Source organism: Pinus tabuliformis, chromosome 1_1, assembly GCF_031772625.1.
Source record: "Pinus tabuliformis cultivar Carrire ecotype Pingquan chromosome 1_1, CPIR1, whole genome shotgun sequence".
In the NCBI taxonomy this organism is placed as follows: domain Eukaryota; kingdom Viridiplantae; phylum Streptophyta; class Pinopsida; order Pinales; family Pinaceae; genus Pinus; species Pinus tabuliformis.
In genome coordinates, this window is record NC_142297.1 from 434,707,961 (window position 1) to 434,733,086 (window position 25,126).

General features: G+C 36.8%; 2 protein-coding genes across 2 annotated transcripts; both read right to left on the reverse strand.

The window, feature by feature from the left end:
* Positions 1 to 16,382: 16,382 nt before the first annotated feature.
* Positions 16,383 to 22,006, reverse strand: LOC149213581 (uncharacterized). The gene is made up of 4 exons (XM_089392055.1): positions 21,156 to 22,006; positions 19,895 to 21,047; positions 19,386 to 19,670; positions 16,383 to 18,342 (listed from the first exon to the last, which is right to left on the reverse strand). Exons 2-4 carry the CDS (start codon positions 20,435 to 20,437, stop codon positions 16,555 to 16,557), a joined length of 2,616 nt encoding a protein of 871 aa, XP_089248181.1. The 5' UTR covers positions 20,438 to 21,047; positions 21,156 to 22,006; the 3' UTR covers positions 16,383 to 16,554.
* On the reverse strand, positions 20,654 to 21,733 carry LOC149213582 (disease resistance protein Roq1-like). The gene is made up of 2 exons (XM_089389076.1): positions 21,156 to 21,733; positions 20,654 to 21,047 (listed from the first exon to the last, which is right to left on the reverse strand). The coding sequence occupies exons 1-2, from the start codon at positions 21,731 to 21,733 to the stop codon at positions 20,654 to 20,656; spliced, it is 972 nt and encodes a 323-aa protein (XP_089245202.1).
* Positions 22,007 to 25,126: the final 3,120 nt, after the last annotated feature.

Here is a 25,126-nt window from a genome sequence, read left to right on the forward strand (position 1 = left end):
AAAATGTGGGGATCCTTTCGATACATTTTACCAATGCCCCCAACTCAAACATCCCAAAACAAAAAAGAAATATTTTTACTTATCTAAGAACCCTGAAGAGGACTCCACACTACAAGGATATCACTGTAGCCAATCATTAGATAGGAGAAAGCACTTTTTGCGGGTTATGAATCTTTATGAGAACCAATGTGAATGCACCGTTTCTAAAAACTACAATTGTTGATCAAATTATACATATTCAAAAGATTAGAGTTTAGATAGTGCCAAAGGCCAATGCCAACAGTTGTATTGATCATGGCAAGCAGTCCAACAGGGACACTAGCATGCAGGATGTCCCTGTTTTATGGCACAGACTAAGGGATCGCCCTAAACCTTATTTAATAATAAGGCCATACAAAAATGGAAGATGGATAACCAAAGAATCAGATGGTTTAGATGTTCAACAAACTATACCTTGGAAGAGGAAAAGATAAAGAAAAGTGGAAAGAGGATAAATTTGATTCTGATTCATCTAGTTCAAATATCCTTAGCAACATAACAGGAACCATCAATTTTTTTTGAGTACTCACTACCATTAATCTATTCGCCTGCCAAAAGAGCTTAGTCAAAACTCTGCGAGTCAAACTCGCGTTGAGCAAGTTTGACTCGTTGACCAAGTTTGACTCGTGAGTTTGCCGATTCGCCGACTTTCCCAATTTCTGGTTCCACTGACTCGGCGAGCAGGGATTTAGTTTTAGGTTTTCACTTTAATATCTTAAAGGTTGGTTTAACGTTGAAAAGCAGCCATTGTCCATCAACTGTCCGGCATCCAATGCCCCGATTTGTCACAGAGTCGACCAACCGTTGTCCATCAATTGTTTGATGTCCACTGTCCTGATTTGTCACATAGTCGACCAGCCATTGTCCATCAAGACGACTCCAGGGACTAGGACAACTCCAACCGTTGTTCACGAGGACGACCCGAGTCGTTGTTCACACTACATAGTTCATCACAGTTTTGTATCGTTGTTTAAGGTCGATGTCACCTTCAGTTTTAAACTTTTATATACAAAGTTGCTAGTGATTCATCAGTTGGAAATATTCGAACCAGTTAATTCGAGTATTGTGTTTAAATTTTAAAATTTAATTCAAGATGTTATATATTTGTTCAATCCCAAGCTCCAGGGGATGGACTCTATCTGGGGTTTCGTTCTAAGCTCACTAAAAAATCACAAACGATTTATGTCATAGTGATAGTGTTGGTTTTTCCAACACTTCTCCTTACTGAAAAGTCAATTTACTCCATTCCCATCATTTCTCTCAGCTTCTGGTACTTGTATTTGCCAATAGGTTTGGTGAAAATTATTAAATAATAGCTTTGTTCTACAATCTACTATCTGACAAATTTGTATTTTACTACTCTCTTCATGTAATCATCTAAAATCATGAAAAAGTACTTTCCGTACGTAGACTGCCACGAAATACACCATCACCACAAGAGTTATTGATGAATCGTTTACCACACCAATGTCTGCTAGAATTCATCTTAGCCATATTGCTTCACATGCAGCGATTAGAAGTATATGGTTCAGGACTAACAGATGGACTCTATTTGGGCCTTTTTGTTTTAAACTTCTAAGCTCATTGAAAAGCACAAGTGGATTATGTGATTGGGGATAGGAAGAAAATAGACATGTGAAAAAGGCCATGTGATTCTACAATGTTCAGTGATACCACAAAACATATCATGATAAAGTTGCAGCTCTCTCACTAGAATTTATTAATTGCTTGAGAATACAACTAATTTTTTATTTTTATTTATTTTTTATTGTTTTTTATAGGAGCCAAATTAAACAGAAGACACGACTCCAATCTTATCAAAAGCCACAATTTAAACACAAGTCCAAAACAACAACAATGCCAGGGGAGAAGGACTTTGCTTGGGCTTATTGTGACCAGATTCCCAGAGACCCCAAGCTCCTTTGTAAATTTTGAAAAGCGAAACTTAGTGGAGGCATTTATAGATTCAAGTACCACCTTGCATAGATACCCAACCACGATATATGTCTCTGCAACAAGGTTGAAGAAAATGTCAAACCTTGGCCATTGATATGTTGAGTCAGCATAATGCCAAGAAAGCAAAGAAGAAAAAAGAAATAGGAATTCTTGGAGTTGACGATTTTTCTTCCACTACCCCCTTTTCATTTCCCTATGTTGAATTCTCAATGTCGTTTCCAAGTTTCCCACACATGCCTCCAAATCCAACTTAAACTCAAGGCCAAATGAATCCTCCTACATTCAACACTAGCGGTGGAAACATAAACACCCTTTTTGCTCCCCGCACAAAACCCGGTTCCTAACCTACCTTGGATGTCACTAGTTGGAAAACAAATATCCATAGTCAAGCAAGGAAGGCCATTGCTAACTATGGATACTATTTTGACATTCCTTTCCAATGTTCCAAAAGTCCTTATTGGCAAGCTATGATTGATGCAGTTGTTGTTGCAGATCTAGGGTTCATAGCCCCTTCATTAGAGAGCCTTAGGACATATTTGTTGTTAGATAGTGTTGAAGATGTCATGCTTGTGCTATCTAAGTTTTTTTCATCATGGGTATAAACACGGTGCACCATCATGAGTGATGCATAGACAGATAAGAGGAATAGAACTTTAATAAATTTCATTGTATCTTGTCTAGTAGAAACAATGTTTCTCAAATCAATGGATGCCTCAGACAAGGTTAAGACTGCCCAACTTATTTGTGAAATGATGGATGAAGTCATTCAAGAAGTGGGAGAAGAACATGTTGTACAAATTGTCACCGACAATGCAAGTAATTATATGGTTGCTGGTAAAAGTTTTGAGATTAGGTGCCCCACTATTTTTTGGACCTCTTGTGTTGACCATTTCATAGATTTAATGCTTGAGGACATTAGTAAGATTCATTGGATACATGAGGTTGTGTAGAAGGAAAAATCCATAACCAAATACCTATACAACTACATTATTATCCTAAACACCATGAGAAAATACACTGAAGGTAAGGAAATTGTTCGACCTACAGTGACTGAATTTGCAACAAATTTTATATCTTTGCAATTTGTGGTTGATAAAAAGATAAATATGAAGAGGATGTTCTTGGCACCTTAATGGATGGCATCTAAACATTCCAAGGCCCTTGAAGGCATTGAAATTGTTGCACTTGTGTTTGATGAAGGCTTCTGGAAAGATGTCGAAGAGATTATTATTGTGACTGAGTCCCTTGTTAGAGTTCTTAGGTACTTCAAGTCTTTTAACATTTTCATTTTTAAAATTTCATTTCAAGCTTCTTTTTATTTTCAATGTTTCATATTTCTTTAAATTTAAAAACTTGAACTTTCAGGATGGTTGATGATGACAAACCCGGTATGGGTTACATTTATGAGGCAATGGATCTTGCAAAGGAGGCCATCAAAAGAAGATATGGGGATGAGGAGGAAAATTATATGCCCCTTTGGGACATTATTAATGCCTGTTGGGATAGGAAATTGCATTCCCCCTTACATGTTGCTGGGTACTTCTTAAACCCACAGTATTTTTATGATAAGAACAAATTTAATGAGGATGGGGATGTTGGCAAAGGACATATGACATGCATGGAAAGGTGTTTCCCTGATCCAGAATTTCAAAGTCGTGTCTTTTCCTAACTACAATATTATAGGGTGTTAAATTATTTGCCTATACCAGTGCTATACAAGAAAGGTCTAAGATGTTGCCAGGTACCCTTTGAGGCTTGAAGGCTTCGTCAATTCATTAAATTTGTTTAAACTTTATTTTGTATGTTAAATGTTTTATTAAATTTTATTTTCTTTTTAAGTTTTTACTATTTTGTATTTAGTATTTACTATTTAGTACTTCTACTCACAAACCCTTGCCACTTGCAAGGTCTTTGGTGGCAAAAATTTGGTAGTGATAGGCCAGATTTGAAGAGATTTTCCATTTGAATCTTAAACCAAGCATGCAATGCTTCAGGTTGTGAGCACAACTGGAGATGTTTGAGAAAATACATTCTTAGAAGCACAACAGATTGACACAAAAGCACTTAAATGACCTTATATTTGTCCATTTCAATCTACGACTTCGCAAAAAGCAAATACTAGGTGAGAGCTTGGATTTGAAGGTTTCATAATCTAATTTGCACTATAAATTTTAAACTTTAAAGTTCAAAGTCAAACTTTAATTCAAATTTCTATGTCTCATGATAATGACAGGTTTGGATCATTCACCAATCGACCTTGAAGAGATAGATCTGCAAACTACAAATGCAGCAGATTGGGTCCAATTAGAGGAGGCTCCTCTTTTAAGCCTACAGGTTTTGGAGAACTTTGAGAGTCAAGCAAGTGAAAGAGTGGGAGGAATGGTTTTTAGTTCTCAGTCTTAAGAGTCTTAGACGCTTAGTTACTAATTTTTTATGATTAGTATGCAGTTTTTTGTAAATTTTTAGAAGAAGATGCTTCTGGTTCTATGTAGTCACTAGTTAGGAGTCAGGACTCGGTACTTTGGATCATGTTTGGACTCATAACATATATGAGATATTTATTTTTGATATTTTGGACATCTATTGATATTATGCATTGTTTAGGCATGGATTTATTGAATATCAATGAAATTTGTTTTATTTTTTAATTCAATATATGTCTATATTTTTTATTTATTGAATTCACTGTTTTTTGTCGAATTTTTCCCCATCTGATTAAAACTCTTTGCTCTTTTGATTCATCGATTTATTGCCAATTCTGAGTCCAGTAACATTGATCCTTAGAAGAAAGAAATGGGCTTTTATCAACCAAGAACAACCATCCATAGAAATGAATGTTCTTCCTTTACTTGACAAGAAAAAAAAGGCTAGGGAAAAAAAAAATTGATTTGGAAAGCCTTCATATTGCATACTAGCAATTGTGGAAAGAAGTCAAGATTTTACATCAACAAGTTAAAGAGTTACAAGTGAACACATTCACAAGGATCTTGAATGGAATGCATTTGACCATGAAAGAAGAGTTCATATAAATCGCCTTTCATACGACACTGAAACTATGCCTCCCTTAGAAGAAGTTCCTACAAACCCCATTGTGGAAACGGGAAATATGAGAATGTTTGCAGTTCAACATCAGAAGGTTATAGTTAAGTATTACTGTATTAATCCATGATGAAAGGAAGATATTGAATGCACTTTGTTTATATGGGATCTGCATTTTTCTACATGGGCATCAAACATGTTAGATCCCTTTATTAGAAAGCTTATAATGCCTTAGTTAAAACCATGGGTAGCAAAAAGAGCCAAAATGAGTATTAGCTCTCAGTTGGAAGGGTATGTATAGATAAATATTTTATTTGTTCTATCCTTTTGCTATATTTTTATCTCTCTTTTGATTATATCCTAGGAAGTGAATTGGATTAATATTTCTTGGACTACAACTCTGCTTTATTTTGTTCATTGTATTGTTGCTTTTATTAACCATTGCAACAATGATTTCTAAAGCTTCCTCAACATATTTATCCTATTCTTGCAGGGTTGTTTTTAATTTATCAATAGATGGAAGCAGTGAGCTAGAGACGAGCTCTCACCAATTGTAGTTTTTTCTTTCAGCTAGAGAGAACACATCCGGGGAGAATGAAATATTTTGGTGTTGTATAATATGTGCTTTCAATATTTCTCCTTACCATGTGGGTCTTTTGTAGTTTAGATTGTTTGACTTATTGGTGGATGGTTTTAATTGAATTTTGAAATGATTTATTACGGTAATTGCAAAGAAATTAAATATTTTAAATATTTTTCATCATCATTTGAAAAAATTTATAGATTCAGCTATTATAATTTAGAAATTATGATGCAATAAATTCACAAATTGCAAAATTTATAATTTATAATTTGTTATGTATTATTGGTTTAAAGCAAGTATAAGCATATATTTGACAATGTTGTGTGCATGCATTAAAAAAACACTTATCTATAAAACGCATTAGACAATGACAAAAATGCATTGTCTATAAGTTCTCGTAACCTATACGAATGCAAAAAGAGAAGAAAATGAAAGGCCAAAGCTAGCTACTCTTGTTTTGCACTAGATGTGACAAGGATTGAACTTAGAGAGAGAAAACCAACTATATTTATAGGATCATGATAAACAAATTTGGGGGCAGCACTTTATATTCAAAAATTTGTCCATATTGCAGGAAACATGGAAAGTATCAAAACTTATAGGATCATGATAAACAAATTTGGAGGCAGCACTTTATATTCAAAAATTTGTCCATATTGCAGGAAACATGGAAAGTATCAAAAGTAGAGATTTGCATTTCCACCTCATATGTGCAAAGTCAAAGTTTTCAAGCACACAATTTTGTTAGGGTCTAGGGAAGAGGCAATTAATTTCAGTGAAAACTGAAGAGACCTCCAAATTCGCAGCGTCAATAAGGTTAAAGGGATGAAACATAAAATATGCTCCGTGGAAAACATGGAAAACATCCCAAAAAATAGCAGTGATATTATTAATTATTAATAAAAAAATCACACAATGCAACATTCAATTCCACCATTTGAAATTAAATGGAAAATGTTTTTTCATTTTAAGATGTATTTGGCTTAGCTGTGATATTATTAATCATTAGTCAAAAAATCAAACAATGCAACATTCAATTCCACCATTTGAAATTAAATGGAAAATGTTTTTTTCATTTTAAGGAGACGTATTGGCCTTGGAGCACCAAGAAAATCAACTTGCGGTGCAGGTTGGTGCAGGCAGTCACATGCTACAAGTGTGCAAGTTAGTTGGGTTATTGGTTTAAAGCAGGAATAAGCATATATTGCAGAGAGTGTTGTGTGCATGCATTAAAAAAACACTTGGAGACAAAGATGTCTAGCTACAAACACCACACCTCGTTAGCTATGGATAGGTCTCGTGCCAAGGAGTTCCTGGCCAGTCTACTGCTGTACTATCAAGCACAACTTGGGCCATATTGATTTTTTCTAGAGGATCCATAGAACCTCGATCAGAATACCACAATTGGTATTGTAAATAGAGCCACGCCTATCATGCTTTCAACTCTCATTAGAAAATGACAAAAACGCATTGTCAATAAGTTTTTTAACCTATAGAATGCAAGAAGAGAAGAGAATGAAAGGCCAAAGCTGTAAGCAGAAGCAAAAAAAACACACATGTAGGTGAATACATGAGGTTTTGTTAACTGTTTGAAAATTGTTGCGATTTGGATTTTCTAATTAGGCTTTATGCTAAAAGAAAGAATGATGTTGTTTTGTAGAAATATCAAAAATACCCTACAAACATGCTTTTCTTATAGCTCAAACATGCTTTTTTTATAGCTCATTTATCCCCTTTTGTCTGAAGAAGGTTATCAAGCACTCCAATAGAACATTGAAAAATACAGGAGGTTTTATAAATAGGTGGATGAAGATTGTTGTGATGCAGGAAACAAAAGGGTATAGTTTTTCAAAAATATCAATAACACCATAAAAATGTTCTTTTGAAACTTGCTTACAACTTCGATGTCGTAAACTCCTTTTGTGCTGCAGTAAGAAAAAGATATTGCAACCCTCCTCGAGATCAAGAACAACCTTTCTTTGTGCCCATTGAAACTCTTGAGATTGTTGTAGCAGAAGAGGAATGGGGTGATCAGAAGAAAGCATAGATGTGGGAATCCAGCGTTGATGATTTCCCGTAAATGGCCAACAGAATGGTGAAGGTATCGTCAACTTCTAAAGCGGAGATTGGGGCATTGGATATGACTTTATAGACCTACCTGACTACAAAGAATTGGAAGACACCATCGAATTCACTGTTGGTGAGAATTGTGTTGATTTAGACGAGTAGCCACTCCTTGACACACAAATCAAATCTACCTTGCCAATGAACATGTTGCATCCAATGAATGGAAAGGGCTGTTTTCTCTTCTAATATCATATTTATCCGTAATAATAATAAATAGAGAATATTAGAGAACTAATTGGTATAGCTTACGAATATGCCAACAAGCATTATGTTACTACAATGTACAGACAGATCTCTGATTACATATGGCATTTATCATTAAATTAATTCTTAATGTGTTTGGGTGAGTAATCAATTTGTCAATTTTTGAATTTGAACCTGAACTTTAATGGTGACAATTCCCAATTCACCTGCGAACCTACATTCAAATTCAAAATCGCTATCTTGCAGTTTGGGAAAGCTCGCTACCTTGCAGTTTGGGAAAGCGCGAGACTACTGTGAAGCAAAACAGGAATCTGCATTGTTCACCATGCCAGGATGACGGTTCAAAAATATTCTCCCTCGCCCGAGTAGCTATATAAGCCACGACTTGGAAGAACTATGGCCTGAATCCTGATAAAAGCCATTAACCCGATATATGTCGGTACTTCCATGCTCATTAGCAGAGGAGAGGTACATGTTATTAAAATTAACCTTATATTACATTTACACCGAGTTCTTAAGATAGACACCTCGCCAAAAATAAAAATTATAATGCTTAGTGAAATTAAACGTTGTTCAAAACTCTTGACCTAAGTTTTAATTATCGTCGATATTGCAACATGCCAACACATTTGCATGGATTGTAAGTGTCATTTAAAACTGGCATTGATCTTATTTTTACTCCTGGCAAAGTCGAGCATTTGTTCTTTGTTCTGCTCAGTCTTAACATAGCCCATTTCATCTTTCTCAGCAGCCCAACTAGCACCAGAAATTCTCACCGATCTGGCACATACCGAATTGACTAGCTCCCTAGTTCGCCTATGGCTCTTCCTTAGTGCCAATGAATGTGAATTACTTTCTCCATCATCCCCAATATCCCTAAGCTTCTGTAGAGTGTTCCACAACCTCTGAGTGACTTTCTCATCCTTAAATCGCTAGAGCAAGTGTACTTGGGGATTGCGTCGATGAGTATCCGTTGGAGGAGTTGTAGCAAGGTGAGTAAAAGGTGATTGAGGAATAGCATATTGAAGTTCTTATGAACTTCATTAAGCCAAGATTCTTTGTTCAAACCCAAGAAACTCCTGTTGAATAATGTTTGCGTAATTTATTGGTTAGTCTATAAATTGATCGTGGCATAGCCTAGTACAAAAGTTTGTTGGAAATTTGTGAAAATTCCATAATAGACAAACAAAAAAAAATGCTCTGTTTTTTTTATACTCTGATTTAACACAGAAAACCCAGAAAATCGCTTGCTGGAAATGGTGTTTCAGCAACACAGTTTTTTTTTTTTAGTTGCTGTAACTCGTGTTTCAGCAACGCTGATCGTGGTGTTTCAGCAACGTAAATTTTTGACGTCAGGTATTTTTTTGGTTACGGTGTATCAACAACAGGGAAAATTAACTTGTATTCATAAACAGTGAACCAACTGATACAAATTCGCCTTCCTCACATAGAGGGATATCTACAAGGCTACTTTAAAGACAGTTCAAAAACTTAAAAAAAAACTTCATGCTGTAAACAGAAAATACATTACTGTGTCTGCACTGCTGTACATTACAGAAAACAAAATACTCTGTCTCCTCTGAAAAATCAACAGGTTGTTTTTCACTGCTGTGTCTGCACTCTGCATTGCTGTGACTGCACTCCTGTGCATTTACAAAACACTCTCGTTCAGCTCAGAACGCTGCTGTAACACGCTGCTGCGTACAAAAAAAACTTCTGCACTGCTGTGCATTACAAAGAGAGCTCTGTCTCTGTTCCTCAAAAAACTTACACACTGCTGTGTCTACATTTCTGCACTGATGTGCCTTCGTTGTTGCTTCTACTCTTCTCTGCAGCACACAATCACATTCAAGCGCTGCTGCGCTTCTCTCTTACATTTCATTTACAGTCCTTGCACTGCTGTGTATGAAAGCTTCATTCATCTGAGCTCGTGCTGCTGCACATTCTTTTTCAAAACACAGAAATTACATTTGAGCACTGCTGCACTGTATTGCTAAGAGATTAACACTATCGCTGCTCTCTTTCTATGCTGCTGCTCATTACATTAAAACAAAACACCAAAAAAAATTGTTTAATATTATTATGACAAGACTGGAAATTAAGACAAGGTATGGAGCAGCAGAAAAATAAATCTAATTCCTGAGATTTCTGGATGTTGCGGTACATTCCCCATGTCCGCAATAAAACCTGTTGTTTACCATTTTTACCAACTCTCTCAACCGCATTAAATTTCATTTATCGCTTGACTCATAAATCTGGTTGTCAATGAAGATTCAACTTCACGTCAAATTCATTGCTGCAGGCCCTGTACATTCAATCGAACAGCTGTCCATCCATATCGCACGGCTCTATCTGCTCCAGGGAAAATTGCTTTAGCAAAGCTGCTGTCCAGGTGTCTGCTGTTTTAATTTGTGCTGGGAAGCGTACTGGTTTTCTGGAAACAGTACGCAGCAGGGGAAATTAATATTTCAACACTCCCCTTTAATTTCAACTGCTGAGCATTCTATCGTACCCAAACACTTCCTCACATAGATGAATTCACCAACTGCTTCTGATGCAGTTCCACAACCAATTAAAATTGTCTTCCTCTTAATAGAGGGATTTACCTGAGACTATGCTGAAAAGCATCTTCCTCTCAACAGAAGGATTCACCAAGGAACGCTTCAGTTCCACAACCAATTTCTGTTATCTCAGAAAATTACAGTTTCAGCCACACAGGCTGTTGCTGAAACACGTGTTTCAGCATCTGACAGACAGTTGCTGAAACACGCCTGTAGAATGCATTTCTGCTCCAAAACACAGCGACTCAAGGAACTGCTGTTCATTACATCTTCCTCTTGACAGAGGGATTTCAACATGCCTGCTTCAGAGGCACTTCAATCTGTCCAAATTGACACTATTGTGTTTGCCTGATATTTTACACTGCTGTGTGTGAAAATATCTTCATTCGCATTGCTCTTCACAATGGCACTCAGGCTGCAATATGCTCTACACTGCTATTCATTACAGACTCTGTCTTCTCCTCAAAAAACATTACACTGCTATGTGTAAAATTTTCAATACATTTATGCTGCTGCATATTCCATTACAAAACTTTATCTCAGCAATTCTATCTCAGCACTGTTGTTTCAGCACTATTATTTCAGCACTCTCTCTATCACTGCACTGTTGTGCATAAAATAACTTCTCAAATTGCTCTTGCGCTGCTGCGCATTCCTTTCACATTTAACAACAAAAATACGCATTGCGTGCTCCCCTTCATTGATTACACTCGCACTGCTGCTGTGCGATTACCTTTCATTTCTTCAACAAAAAATTTCATGCCGCTGCATTTTCTTATTTGCATTGCTGTGTAAAAATACATTTCTTCATTCTCTCTTAGTTCTGGTTTCATTTTCTTCGCACTACTGTGCTTCTCCTTCTTGCCATCACGCTGTTGCCTTTTTTTATGCACTTCTGTCCATACCCATAACCATAGACTCTGTCATCCCTGGGTTTTATTTGCTGCTGCGTTGCCTTTGCAATTTGCACTGTGGCTGCCTTTTGTTTCATCATACTGCTGTGTGACCATACTCTTGGCACTTCATTCTCCACAAAAAAATAACACAGGGTGCTGCGTTTTGTCATGCACCCTTACTTCACACAATCTTAGTCTTCATTTTTTTTACACAATGCACTACTGTGCAATTCCTTTGGCTTTCTGCTGCCACACACATTCTTATACATCCAGTGTGCATTAAAAATATGTTGTCCATGTTTTTCTTTATGAATTCCTTTGCATGCTGCATTGCATATGAAGAAAAACATTACATTTTTTTTACTGCTGTGTATTGTATTCACTCTGCTGTGAGTATGTTCTCTCACATTACATAGAAGGAAACTACCTTCCATTGCTATGCATTTCAATGCATGTGCTCCATAACAAAAATTTACAAGCTGCTGTTTTATGTTCTGTCTAACCACTGCTGTGAGGGTCTTCTTGCTTTGCATACTTTTCTTCTCTGCTTCTATGGCAGATTTAACTTCATATCTTTCCCTTATGAAAAGGTCTTCATCAAAGAGTGACTGTTAAGACAGTTCAACAACAAAAATTACAAGCTCCCCTTTAGTGTATGCTTTATCTTCTTTCAGCAGAATCTTCTCAAAAGAAACTTAGATCGGCTGGAGAGCTCAAGAGACTTTCTGACTGTATTTCCTTCCTTCTCCATACTTGTGTAACTTTCTTCTTTTGCATGGGTCTAGCTTGCATAGGAGCCCATGTTAAGTTACAATCACGTGCCATATGCCCAATGTTATGACACTTGAAACATTCAACATTGTTCATGAATAACATTTCATGATTTCTTCTAAAATTGTTTCTTGGAGATTTTCGGAGACCACACCATTTATCTTTATGAAATGCTCTACAGTCTTTTTCCATATGACCAAAGTTTGAACAAGCATAACAATAACCAAAAAATGAACTTTGGTACCTGGGAGATGGAGGTTTCCTTGATGTACTTCTGAAGCCTTGCTGCCTTGAGATCCTTTGATGATAACCATTGCCTTTTGCCTTTTTTCCATCAGCTACATTTCTTCTTGGAGTTGGTTCTCTTCTTGGAGCAGGATTTCTTCTATTGCAGCGTTCATTTTTCTCCTTGCCTTTGCTGGAACTAGGAGCTTCACAACATCTTTCTGCCTTCTTCACATCTCCTTTGCTTAAGGCATCCTCATACTTGTTTGAGGGTTCACCTACATACCCAAGTCCTGATTTATCATATGGAGATCTGTGATAGCTGAGCATATCATCCAAGGCTTGAGAGCTCTTCATGATCTTGTTCATCCCTTCAACCTTCTTCCTGAGGAGGACAATCTCTTCTTCTAACTTTTCACATTCATTATTTTTCTTTGCTAGTTTTCCCTCAGTTTCTTCCTTGCTATGAGTAGCTTCAGCTGCTACTATTTTAAGGGAGATAATATCTGTCTTCATTTTGGAGATTTCTTCATCTTTTTCTTGACTGCTCTTCATTTTCTTTTCAGCTCCTTGTGCCTGCTTCTTGGCTTCTTGTAGTTCAGACTTAAGGGAGGAGACCTCTACCTTGTATTGTCCAATCTCTTCTACAAGTTTGTTCACTCTCTTGTGTCTTTCTTCAAGTTGACTTGTCAAAGAATCTGCCTGCTTCTTTGCTTCATTCAGCTGATTTGTCATGGATATGACTTCTTCATGATGTTTCCTCTTGCATTGGTCAAACTCCTTCTTGAGCTTGGCTAGCTCTTCATCCCTTTCTTTTACTTGAAGCTTGATGAGGTCAAGCTTTTCATTTTCAGCTTCTATGATGGGTTCTTCTTGACTCATTGTCATGGTCAGTGCTCCCTTTGCATGAAGGTCATGCAGTCTGTCCCATATATCCTTTGCTGATGTATATTTTCCAAGATTCTTCTTCACTGAATCAGGGAGACCATCCAAGATAGTCTTTGCTGCTTGTGCATCATACTCCATGGATTCTTTATCCATCTTGCTGTCATCAATCACTGACTCCCAGACTTCAATCCCTTCAAACATTAGGAAAGCCCTCATCTTTATTTCCCATACATCAAAGTTTCCATCAAACTTTGGGGTTTCAAATAGAATGTTTTCAAGTAGATTGTCTTCTATTTTAATAAAGGAGGGAGACACAACCTTAGAGGATTTGGACACTTTCTTCTTTGATTTTGCCATTCTTAACTATTCTTCAAAATCCCTGACTGTGTTTTTTTTTTTTTTAAATCACTGACTATCTTCAACAGCAACACAGAAAATTAATCTGAGAAATACTTGGATCCTTTCTTGGCTGAGTCTTCACTCTGCTGGTGAAGCTGCTACTGCAATAAATCCTTCCTTCAGCTTCTTTGACACTTCAAAGAGCCTGGACTAGCTCTGATACCATGTTGGAAATTTGTGAAAATTCCATAATAGACAAACAAAAAAAAATGCTCTGTTTTTTTTATACTCTGTTTTAACACAGAAAACCCAGAAAATCGCTTGCTGGAAATGGTGTTTCAGCAACATAGTTTTTTTTTTTTTAGTTGCTGTAACTCATGTTTCAGCAACGCTGATCGTGGTGTTTCAGCAACGTAAATTTTTGACGTCAGGTATTTTTTTTGTTACGGTGTATCAGCAACAGGGAAAATTAACTTGTATTCATAAACAGTGAACCAACTGATACAAATTCGCCTTCCTCACATAGAGGGATATCTACAAGGCTACTTTAAAGACAGTTCAAAAACTTTAAAAAAAACTTCATGCTGTAAACAGAAAATACATTACTGTGTCTGCACTGTTGTACATTACAGAAAACAAAATACTCTGTCTCCTCTGAAAAATCAACAGGTTGTTTTTCACTGCTGTGTCTGCACTCTGCATTGCTGTGACTGCACTCCTGTGCATTTACAAAACACTCTCGTTCAGCTCAGAACGCTGCTGTAACACGCTGCTGTGTACAAAAAAAACTGCTGCACTGCTGTGCATTACAAAGAGAGCTCTGTCTCTGTTCCTCAAAAAACTTACACACTGCTGTGTCTACATTTCTGCACTGATGTGCCTTCGTTGCTGCTTCTACTCTTCTCTGCAGCACACAATCACATTCAAGCGTTGCTGCGCTTCTCTCTTACATTTCATTTACAGTCCCTGCACTGCTGTGTATGAAAGCTTCATTCATCTGAGCTCGTGCTGCTGCACATTCTTTTTCAAAACACAGAAATTACATTTGAGCACTGCTGCACTGTATTGCTAAGAGATTAACACTACCGCTGCTCTCTTTCTATGTTGTTGCTCATTACATTAAAACAAAACATCAAAAAAAACTGTTTAATATTATTATGACAAGACTGGAAATTAAGACAAGGTATGAAGCAACATAAAAATAAATCTAATTCCTGAGATTTCTGGATGTTGCGGTACATTCCCCATGTCCGCAATAAAACCTGTTGTTTACCATTTTTACCAACTCTCTCAACCGCATTAAATTTCATTTATCGCTTGACTCATAAATCTGGTTGTCAATGAAGATTCAACTTCACGTCAAATTCATTGCTGCAGGCCCTGTACATTCAATCGAACAACTGCCCATCCATATCGCACGGCTCTATCTGCTCCAGGGAAAATTGCTTTAGCAAAGCTGCTGTCCAGGTGTCTGCTGTTTTAATTTGTGCTGGGAAGCGTACTGGTTTTCTGGAAACAGTACGCAGCGGGGGAAATTAATATTTCAACAAAGTTTCAGTGACAATGTAGCCAAAAAGATTCAATTATGTGATTGTTCTATGAAGGGAAGTTGTAATAAGTAATGGATCACAAAACAATGAACAATTTTCAGGAAATCATCAAAATTAATGCTGCGAAGTACTCAAGGAATTTGAAGTTAAGGTTCTGGTACAAGATTCAAGTTTCCTGTTATAATTATACCTTAGCCTCTATCGTAAGTATAGTCAACAAGTGTTGTTTTTGTCTCTTTATTCTTGTAGGTTGGAATGGTATCCTCCCATCAATTAAGGTTGGTTGTTCCTCTTGAGGTGCAAAGAGAGGGCAAAAATATAGACGCTGATGAACTAGCAGTTATTGAAAAGCTCAAATCTGAGTCACAAAGGTAACTTTGATTCCTTGTGTACTGTATACATTCCAATTTAGTTCAATATTACTTATATTAAAGTTGGAAAGCTCTTGGCTATAAAACTTCTGTAATGAGCTTACGGTGAGTGTCCCTGAAATTGAAATGCTCGCTTACAGCTAGTGTCACTGAAATTGAAATGCTCTGTTGTATTTCATATAGTTATGTACATTGAAGCATGCTCAGAAGAGTCACATAGTATTAGCACCAATAGTTGTGCTAGTTTGTCTGAATCCAGATGTTCACCAACAACAACAAATTACAACATGAGGTAACTGTTTTCTTAATATGTTTTCAAAAACAGCCTAGTAATACAGATTGGTTACTAATATCTGCAAAACTAATTTCTCACTGATATGCTTGAAGTAATTACTGATTACTGATAATATCTAATAAAAGAAGTTCTGACAAAAAAAATTCTAACAAAGAATAGTATCATTTTTTATTCAATGTAAAACGTGTGAAGCAGCGTAATAGTAGAACAGACAAGGAGGCGCGTGTACCAGGGTTCAGAAGATTGTGGCCAAAGTTAGTGAAGCCACATGTACAGAAGAACCTGAGCATTAGTCCAGATTGACAGCAATTCTGAAACTGAAATGCCTTAGGTTCCTAGGTTATCGACCTCTTCACTTCGAAAAAAAACGCCAAATAAGACCTCAAATTCGCTGATAGGTTAAGAATGAGGGCTTTCAATGTTCAATAGCCCCAGCAAAAAATGCATTAATAAAAGTTTGGTTAAAGAAATCATTATTCTACCTAAGGCTCAGAGTTCAATAATCCCTGCTGCCTATGGCAAGGACTAAAAAAGGATATAAAAATGATAATTCTAATAAAAGCATTTCTGCATTTCTGGTACATACATCATTACACCATGGAACCACATACCAATTAACCTCTAGAGTATACCGTCAACGACACAATGTGCAGCGAGCGACCGGAGGTCAAACACCAACACTGTAACTATGAAGTACTTTCATTGCAATCTCAGCCCCTGCTGCCCTTCCTCCATTCTTGCATCAGACTATTAAATGCGGCGGCTTTCTTTACTTCTGCCCCACCGACACGGAGTTTACTGCAATGCTCTATATTTAGCATCTTCAACGATTTCAAATATCCGAAACCCTCCAGTACTTCTAAGTTACAGCAGTGTTCCACGTTTAGCTCTTCAAGATCTGTCAACGGCGCCAAACCCCTTATGCTCTGCAGTTTCCCACACCCTCTGGCAACAAGCTTCTTCAACGAGGTCAAATGTTGGAGACTTGGAAGTTCTCGTAACTCGCAGCAGCCTTCCACATCTAGCAGTCGAAGTTCTGTCAACTGCCCCAACCCCTCTATGCTCTGCAGTTTCCCACACCTGGTGGCATAAAGGTACCTCAACGACTTCAAATGTTTAATACCTGGAAGTTCTTCTAAATCCCAGCAGTCAACTACGTTTACTACTGTAAGATTTGACAGCTGCGCCAACCCCACTATGCTTTTCAGCTTCACACAACCCGAAGTGACCAACGTCTCCAAAGATACCAACCTTTCAAGACTTGGCAGCCACTGCAGTTTCCCACACCCACTGGCATAAAGGTCCCGTAACGAGGTCAAATGTTCGAGACCTGGTAGTTCTTCTAACTCACAGCAGTCCTCCACCTCTAGCACTTCAAGTTTTGTCAACTGTGCCAAGCCCTCTGTGCTCTCCGGACAGTTAACGATACCCTCATCCGAACGTATCGACGTTTGGAGACCTGGCAGCTCCTCTGCTCTGTCAAACTCTAGGTTCTTCTGCCCTCTCATTTTCTTCAGTGCATAACATTTCTTCAACTTTAGCGACAGTAGTGTTGTTGGCAATGCTCCAACCTCCACCAGTCTTTCACATTGACGGATTTCGAGACGTTGAAGGTTAGGGCAAACGTCTTTGGGAAATGATACCTTTGATATTTTTATGTCAAACGGTTTCAATTCCTCGAGCACAAGCATGCAACTGACAGTGGAATTATTTTTCTGAGTGACACGTGGCGGTAATGCTAAGTAATCTACACCTGCAGTCTTTATTTCCAACTTTTTCAACCGATTCAACCGTCTGATGGAACCGGGCAAACCCTTCAATTGGAAGCAATTTAATACCCTCAGATTCTGTAAGCTCTGTAGCTTACCAATGGAATTGGGCAAACATGCCAGACCCCTGCAATTTTCAAGGATCAATTGCTCTAAGTTTCTTAGGTTAGAGAGAGAATCTGGCAGCTTTTCCAACATTTCACTGTTACTCTCTAAATGCGGAACTCTTAGATTAATTAGATTTCCAATATCATCTGGTAGTTTTGTTAAGCTTGTGCCCAATAAAATTACTTCTCTCAATAACCTGTTATTTGCTACCTGAGGCAAATCTTCAATACTCAAACAATATGAGAGATATAAGCGTTCAAGTGTGCTTATCTTTCCAAAACATTCACGGTATATAGTCAACTGGCCACAATGTTGCAACGACAAATATTCAAGTCGCATCAAAGTCCCAAAGGAATTGGGAAGCAGCTTCAAATTGCAGCAACTGTGTAACTCAATATGTTGGAGGTTTTGCAACTTCCCAAAACAATCTGGCAGCGACTCTATAGAACAGCTCCTCAACTCTAGGTGCTTCAAGGACTGCAGATGACAGAATTCATTTGGGAAAGTTTTCAGCTCTCCATGTTCCAGAACAATCTTCTCCAAATACTTCAGCTTCTTTATGGAGTTTGGAATCTTTAAGAGAGGAGCATTTATATGCAACTCCCTCAACTCCACAGCTTCCTGCAATTTTCACATTTCCAAAGTGATGTTAACGACTTGTATGTCACGTGTAGCAATTGGATCAAATTCGAAAGGCAGGTCAAACATTATTCTTTTATTTAAAAATAAATAAATAAAAAATCGTCAAAGCAATGTATGCAGGTTTCAAATAGCTTTATTTTTTAATTATAACGGAAAAATAATATTAAATTATATATTTTTTAAAAAACTGAAATATTACAATTTTAAGATTAAAATAAATTAATAAATATACATTGTTTAATTTTGAAATATAGTTATAAAACTGATTGAATGTAGGTTTAATCAAGATAGATCTTTATTTGTAACAGACATCAATAAAAAAAATGGTATTATCCTATCCAAACAACTACCAAATAAATGTGAAAACATTTTAAACCATATTTTTTTGAATTCATCAAAAAAAAATATTTGATGATTGAAAAATATATATTAGATTTTTTCAAAATGGGGGCTGGTCCCCAATGGTATTATCCTATCCAAACAACTACCAAATAAATGTGAAAACATTTTAAACCATATTTTTTTGAATTCATCAAAAAAAATATTTGATGATTGAAAAATATATATTAGATTTTTTCAAAATGGAGGGCTGGTCCCCTGTAGAAGCTGTATTAGGCCCAGTATAATATACAATTTCCGTCAGATCAAACTATCACATCAAACACATCAACCAATATACAATCTCAATGTTACAACATAAACTGCAAATGCAGCGTCACTATTGGGAATCGAACGAGGTCCGGGTGCGAGAAAGCCGACTGCCCCAACCGTCAAACTATGCACTCAAGAACCATTTACTATAATGGGTAAATTAATTGATCCACTTGGGATTTAGTTTCTTCCCGGCTACAGGTTTAAATCTCATGAAATTAAAGAGGGGAAATGTTTTTAGAGAAATTAAACTACATCCCAAAACTTATAAAAAAGAATTGCAATCTATCAGTATTTCCAATTTATTTTCTTAAAAAAATAATAATCTTCAAATGCTTTAATTCCAAAGTAAGAGAAGTTTGACAATTTACCTCAAAATTACTTTCTCCCCATACTGTTTTCAATTTGCTCCCATCTACATGTAATACCCTTAAATTATCCCTGCGAATCCAGAAAGGCAGGCAAGAGTATGGACATCGATACCATCTGAGCCATATGAGATGTCTTGACTGGACGCTGCTAAATATGATTTTTAGGCAATCACCTTCAGCCCTAAGCAGCTCCAACATCCTCATCCCCAGGAAATGGTTGCCCAGCTCCACAGGGTTTTCGAAAGGAGGGGTAGATTTTTGTTCAACCATGTGAATTCCACGCACCTAAATGTCTCCTCAAAAAGTATTAGAAACAATGTCGATATCTTTAAAAATTTGAGAAATCAGAAGATACAATTGAAAGTTAATCTAAAACTTCAAAAAGCATAATTGTTCCTCAGAAAGTATTAAGAACAATGCCGATATCCTTCAAAAATCTAAGAATTCAGAAGATACAATATTGGGAATTTGCTCTTTTGAAAGTCAATTTAAAGCTTCAAAATACCTACCGGTGATTGATCCTGTAGACAATGAAGAAGGTTATGAGTTGGGCGCCAAAGCCGATGGGGAGTTTCGTTCTTTGCAATATCTCTGCCAAGGTCTCTCAGGTGATCGTGCATTCTTATACGGTTCTTGCGGTCCACCTCCACCAGACACCGGCTCTGCAAGATCCAGATCCCCTGATATCCTCCCCACTCCGATCCGTCCCAGACTCGTATAGCAGTTTCCCTGTCTTCTCCTATGAAGAAGCAGGCGATGTCTAAGAATATTTGCTTCTGATGTATATCAAGACCGTCATAGCTAATCCTCAGTCTGTTCTGTACATCCTCTGGTAGGATTTTAGAGATTTTGTCCAATTCGGCTGTCCAATAAATCAAATCGTTTATTCCCCTCAGATGTTCTCCTAGCACTGTGAGAGATAACGGCAATCCTTGGCACGCAACAGAAAATTTTTGAACCAAATCCTCGAATCCTGCAAGTGGTTGCGGTTGCCCGAAGGCATGTAGGCAGAAGAGTTCTCTTGAGTGTTGTTCATTGAGACATTTTAACATATAAATGGAGGATTCTTTGATATCTTTGTTTATAAGAACCTGCTTATCCCGAGAAGTAACTATGATTAAGCTACTGGGATGAAGGGCATCCCTAGCTGGTAAGAGTAACGCATTCAGCTGCGAAGGATGATCCACATTATCTAAAATAATGAGGGCTTGTTTGGATGAGAGATTCCGTCTGAGCTTTCCTTTACCTTCCTCAGTGCTGCGTATTTGCTAATCCAGTTGAGTCAAGTCCTTCATAAGGTCACTCTGCAAGGTAGTTAAAGAATTTTCTCTTATGTCAAATAAAAAGCAAGATTGCCTGTAATTTGATCGTTCACGGTTAAAGATTTCTTTAGCTAATGTGGTTTTGCCAATCCCACCAAACCCCACAACTCCTATAACTCTAATTACCCCACTTTGCTGCTGCTTCAATAACTCTTCAAATTCTTTTACTTTTTGATCCAAACCTATTGGATATTTGGACACTTCCAGAGCTGGTTTTTTAACCTTCTGCAATACTAGCTGCACGATCTCATCTAGAATCGGACTCTTGTCCCTGAATAATATTTTTTTAACCTTTTGCAAAACTAGCTGCCCGATCTCATTGAGAATCGGCTTCTTGTCCCTGAATAAATTTCACAACAAAATTAATAATGTTTTATCTACAATCAATCCAACAAACTCTAAAGATAATAGTAGTATCAAGAGAAATTTGAAGAGCTGGGGTTCATACCCATTATTCTCCTGCTCCAGTTCAAAACCGTATATATATGAAACATAAGAAAGAGCGTTTCTCCATTTTTCAATGGTGTTGGAGTCGTAACGCGGCCTCTCTTGCTGCGTTTGAGAGTCGATTGATTTCTTGTTTTGGAGAACCTTCAGCGCTTCAGCATACATTCCTTTTTTCCACCTAAGATCTGCAACCTTCACACGGTAGAAGATTGGAATGATGGTTGACTGGCCTGTCTCCATCGTCTCCAACATAAGTAGGAGCTCATTTAGACACCACTCTGATTCGGCATAATGAGGAGAGAAAATTGCCAGATGGACGGAGGCTGTCCGAATAGCGTTCGCTATTTGAGACGCGAAGAAGTCTCCCTTCTCCATCTCCTTGTCCAGAAAGACTCGCAATTGATGTGCAGTAAGGGTAGAGTGGAGATAGGTAGCGATGGATGACTTGGTATCTGGTCCGCGGTGGTTGATAAACACATCATAAGGATAGCTGTTGGCATACGAGGGAAATGCAGAGCATGTGGAAGAGGATGGTAAGGATGTACGATGAGGAGCCTGTGTGAAGTTAAGGTTTGCCATGGATAGATAAACAATAATAAAAAGATATAAAGATGAAATGTTTTTCGCAGAGATCGAAAATTACAACCCCAGTATTATGGACCTCACGAGTGTAAAATGGCTGCCAGATACTTCCAAGTTACCAGCAGGTTCTGCTACTCTCTGAGTGGCTTCCAGGAGGTTCAGCTCTCTCTGTACCAGTTGCTTGAAAGAAAAATGCAATCACTTCAATTTGGTTAAGTCGCAAGTTTACCCTTCTAATTTGTTCAGTAAAGCAGGAGCAAAATTATATCTTCTGGTTAAGTCGCAAGTTTACCCTTCTAATTTGTTCAGTAAAGCAGGAGCAAAATTATATCTTCTCTATTTTGATTCGAAACCTTTCAGCTTTGGGAATCCAAAATTTTGATATGGTACACTGGTACCTAATACCAATCAGCGTGCGCATTGGAAAAAACGTTGGTTGTGGGCGCATCTTGTCCGTGTTGTCACCGTCAGCATATTACGCGTTTGCACATGACTAGTGCCCTTAGTTGCTTTCGTTACGAAACCTCTGATTCTTTGTCTCAGATTGCTTGTGACAGATCCTGCATTCACATTTCAAAACAGTGGGCATTTAATTTTATGGCAGTTTTTAAATGTCTGATTATATTGTCAAAACGCAATCCACTAGGAGGTCCGTGCAATTAAATAGTTGGCAATGAGTAATTTTTTTAAGAACGATATGTTGTCATTATCTGATTTTTTTTTTCTTAGGTATATTGTAACTATTTGGTTTTTTTTTATTGTGTAAAGAAAAAATAATATTTTGATAAAAAAAAATAAAAAATCATTTTTTAAACTGGCACAAAATAATGTTTCAAAATAAATTCTAATTTTAAGTTATAGTTTTATTCGTGTATATATGGTAAATATCCATCCACAACTTTAGCGTTATAACTGCCTAGGCCGGATAGGGGCGTTACGAGTCTTAAACGACAAGATCATTTCCAGCACTCCCCTGCATTATTTTAATTATACTGTAATGAAGAAATTTAAACAATATCATTTCTAGCACTTTCTTACATTAATTATATTGTAATGAAGAAAATTTAAACAATACCATTTTCAGCACTTTCTTACATTACTTTAATTATATTGTAATGAAGAAAATTTGATCGTCTATAACTTTGGATTTGATTGCATTCACTATTACAAAGGTCACTTTTAAGACATTTTTTTTAAAACAAGGAATTTTTTTAGTTATTTTACATTAAAATTTAATTCAATTGTATTTTCTTAAATGTATAATTTAAGATAAAAATAGTTTGACACAAAAATATTTTAAGATAAAATTTTATATTTAAGAGAAAAACAACTTAAAGCAAATTTATTTTAAGGTAATTTTAAATTTAAGACAAAAACAATTTATGATAAAAAAATTTTAAGACAAAACTTTATATTTAAGACAAAAACAGTTTGAGACAAAAATATTTTAAGACAACTTTATATTTAAGGCAATGGCCACTTAAGAAGAAACTCATTTAAGACAATTAACAATTAAGACAAAAACATATCAATTTAAGAAAATATTATCTAACAACTACAAAATTGACTCTGACAGTGCACCCTAAGTCTGTCAGCTCGCAGGCTAGTACTGTATCACGCCTATACCAACTTTGTTATTTCACTTTCCATTCATGTTATCTTATATAAAGACAATGACTTGTTGGGTTCTTCATTTTATGGGTGTAGCGACTCTGAAGAACGTGAAAACATTCCGTGGCAAGATTTCCCAGACATTAATTACTCTTTTGTCCCTTTGATCTCTATTGATATGATTAAAGACAATTTGTGTGTCGTTGCATTCAACACTGCTACACGGAGGGGAGTTTTAAGACAAAATAAACCTTTTGTCTTAAAATTTTCAATATGAGGCGCAAGTAAGAAAGGTAAAGGATTAGGGATTCGTCTTTATGTTATTGATGGGTTCTTCCGGAAGTAGAGCGATGGAGGTCGACAACAACTAATGGGATTTAGGGCGATGGAGGCCAACAACAGAGGTGTGCTTCATGAGAGGAGCGATGAAGGCACTTTCAATGGACATGGATAGGTAGTAACATAGTTGGAGTACTTTTCATGGTCTCCATTAATTGTGTTTCAATATGTGTTTTTTGACTGTTTTATTTATTTTGAACGCTACTTATATCCGTTGGTTGTTGTTATTAGCACATTGTTGTGATGGATTGGAAACATGGATTAGATTCACCTGAAGGATTGTTGAAAAATGCAGCAAAAAATTCTCAATTTGATTTTGCCTTGATTAAATTGAGAAAAATTGAATTTCCACATTAGCAGACAACTTGGATGCAATTAACTTGTATGACATGGCTTGTGTCACCCATTTTACTCAATAAATTCGAGTTGGAGGAGTTAGAGTTCAGTTAAGCATGTGTGATTGCTAATTTGTAGCAATCAAAGTCAATTATCTCAAGTTGTTTTCAGTTAAACTAGTTCTAACTATTGGAGGAACTAGTGGAAGGTCAGTTGTGCAGTGGGACTTCAGTCAAACGTAGTGATCATCTATTTAACTGATCTATCAGCCCAAAATAGCTAATGCATGCAAACAATTCGAGTTCCATAGCTATGGTGAGATTCCAAGGCGGTGTAACATTATTTGTAGACTAGTCTTGAGACTATAGGCGTTGCATGTAGTCAAATGATCAACCTTAGGAATTGTGCAATCCATTTTGGAAAAATTCCTAAATAATAGGGACCTAATTGCCCAAGGAAATAGGGGCTCAAGTAGAGGCAGAAATTAACAATGTTTGGGTCTGAGCTTCTCAGTGAGCAGAGAGATAGGTTATTCACTTACAAGTTGTGCACAATTGAGTAAAGCAATTGTAATACATCTATATTCATCAAATTGATGCAAGAAGGCTTTGGATTTTTTAGCAAATTGCTTCCCCCAGGGAAAATATTGTGTGCATGTGTTTTATTTCTTATTGCATGTCTGAAATTTTTTGTTCTAAATTGTGAATTAACTTCCATAGAGCAGTAGAGTAGGTTTGTGTCTTGCGATTTTGAGAAACCTTCATGAGAAGTTGCAAATCTACATCATAATTTATACATTGTATCACAACAGGATTCACATTAGAGCAGGAATTTTGAATTTGTTTCTTAGGAGGTTTGAATTTGCAGTTCAGTGTAACAAGATCTCTTAAGAGCTGAGAATATGACCTTCAACAAGTTGAGGCTAGAGTATGCCTTGGAAGGCAGCGCTAATTTCATTGCATGGAAGGATCACATGGAGGAGGTATTCAATGACAATGGATTGCTAGAATACATCAAGAGAGATGTTACAAAGCCAAAAAAATGTTATGCCCAAAACCTTGATGAATGGAAGAAAGATGTAGCCAAGGTGTTGAGAATAATATT

What these genes read in the sequence shown, in the direction of transcription:
- LOC149213581 (XM_089392055.1), bottom strand. Translation starts at nt 20,437, where the DNA reads ATGTTAAAATGTCTCAATGAACAACACTCAAGAGAACTCTTCTGCCTA. An exon ending in GTCTACAGGATCAATCACCG is followed by an intron (nt 19,671 to 19,894) that starts GTAGGTATTTTG and finishes GGAGACATTTAG; the next exon opens with GTGCGTGGAATTCACATGGT. An exon ending in GGGGAGAAAGTAATTTTGAG is followed by an intron (nt 18,343 to 19,385) that starts GTAAATTGTCAA and finishes TGAAAATTGCAG; the next exon opens with GAAGCTGTGGAGTTGAGGGA.
- LOC149213582 (XM_089389076.1), bottom strand. Translation starts at nt 21,733, where the DNA reads ATGGCAAACCTTAACTTCACACAGGCTCCTCATCGTACATCCTTACCA. An exon ending in CTGGAGCAGGAGAATAATGG is followed by an intron (nt 21,048 to 21,155) that starts GTATGAACCCCA and finishes AAATTTATTCAG; the next exon opens with GGACAAGAAGCCGATTCTCA.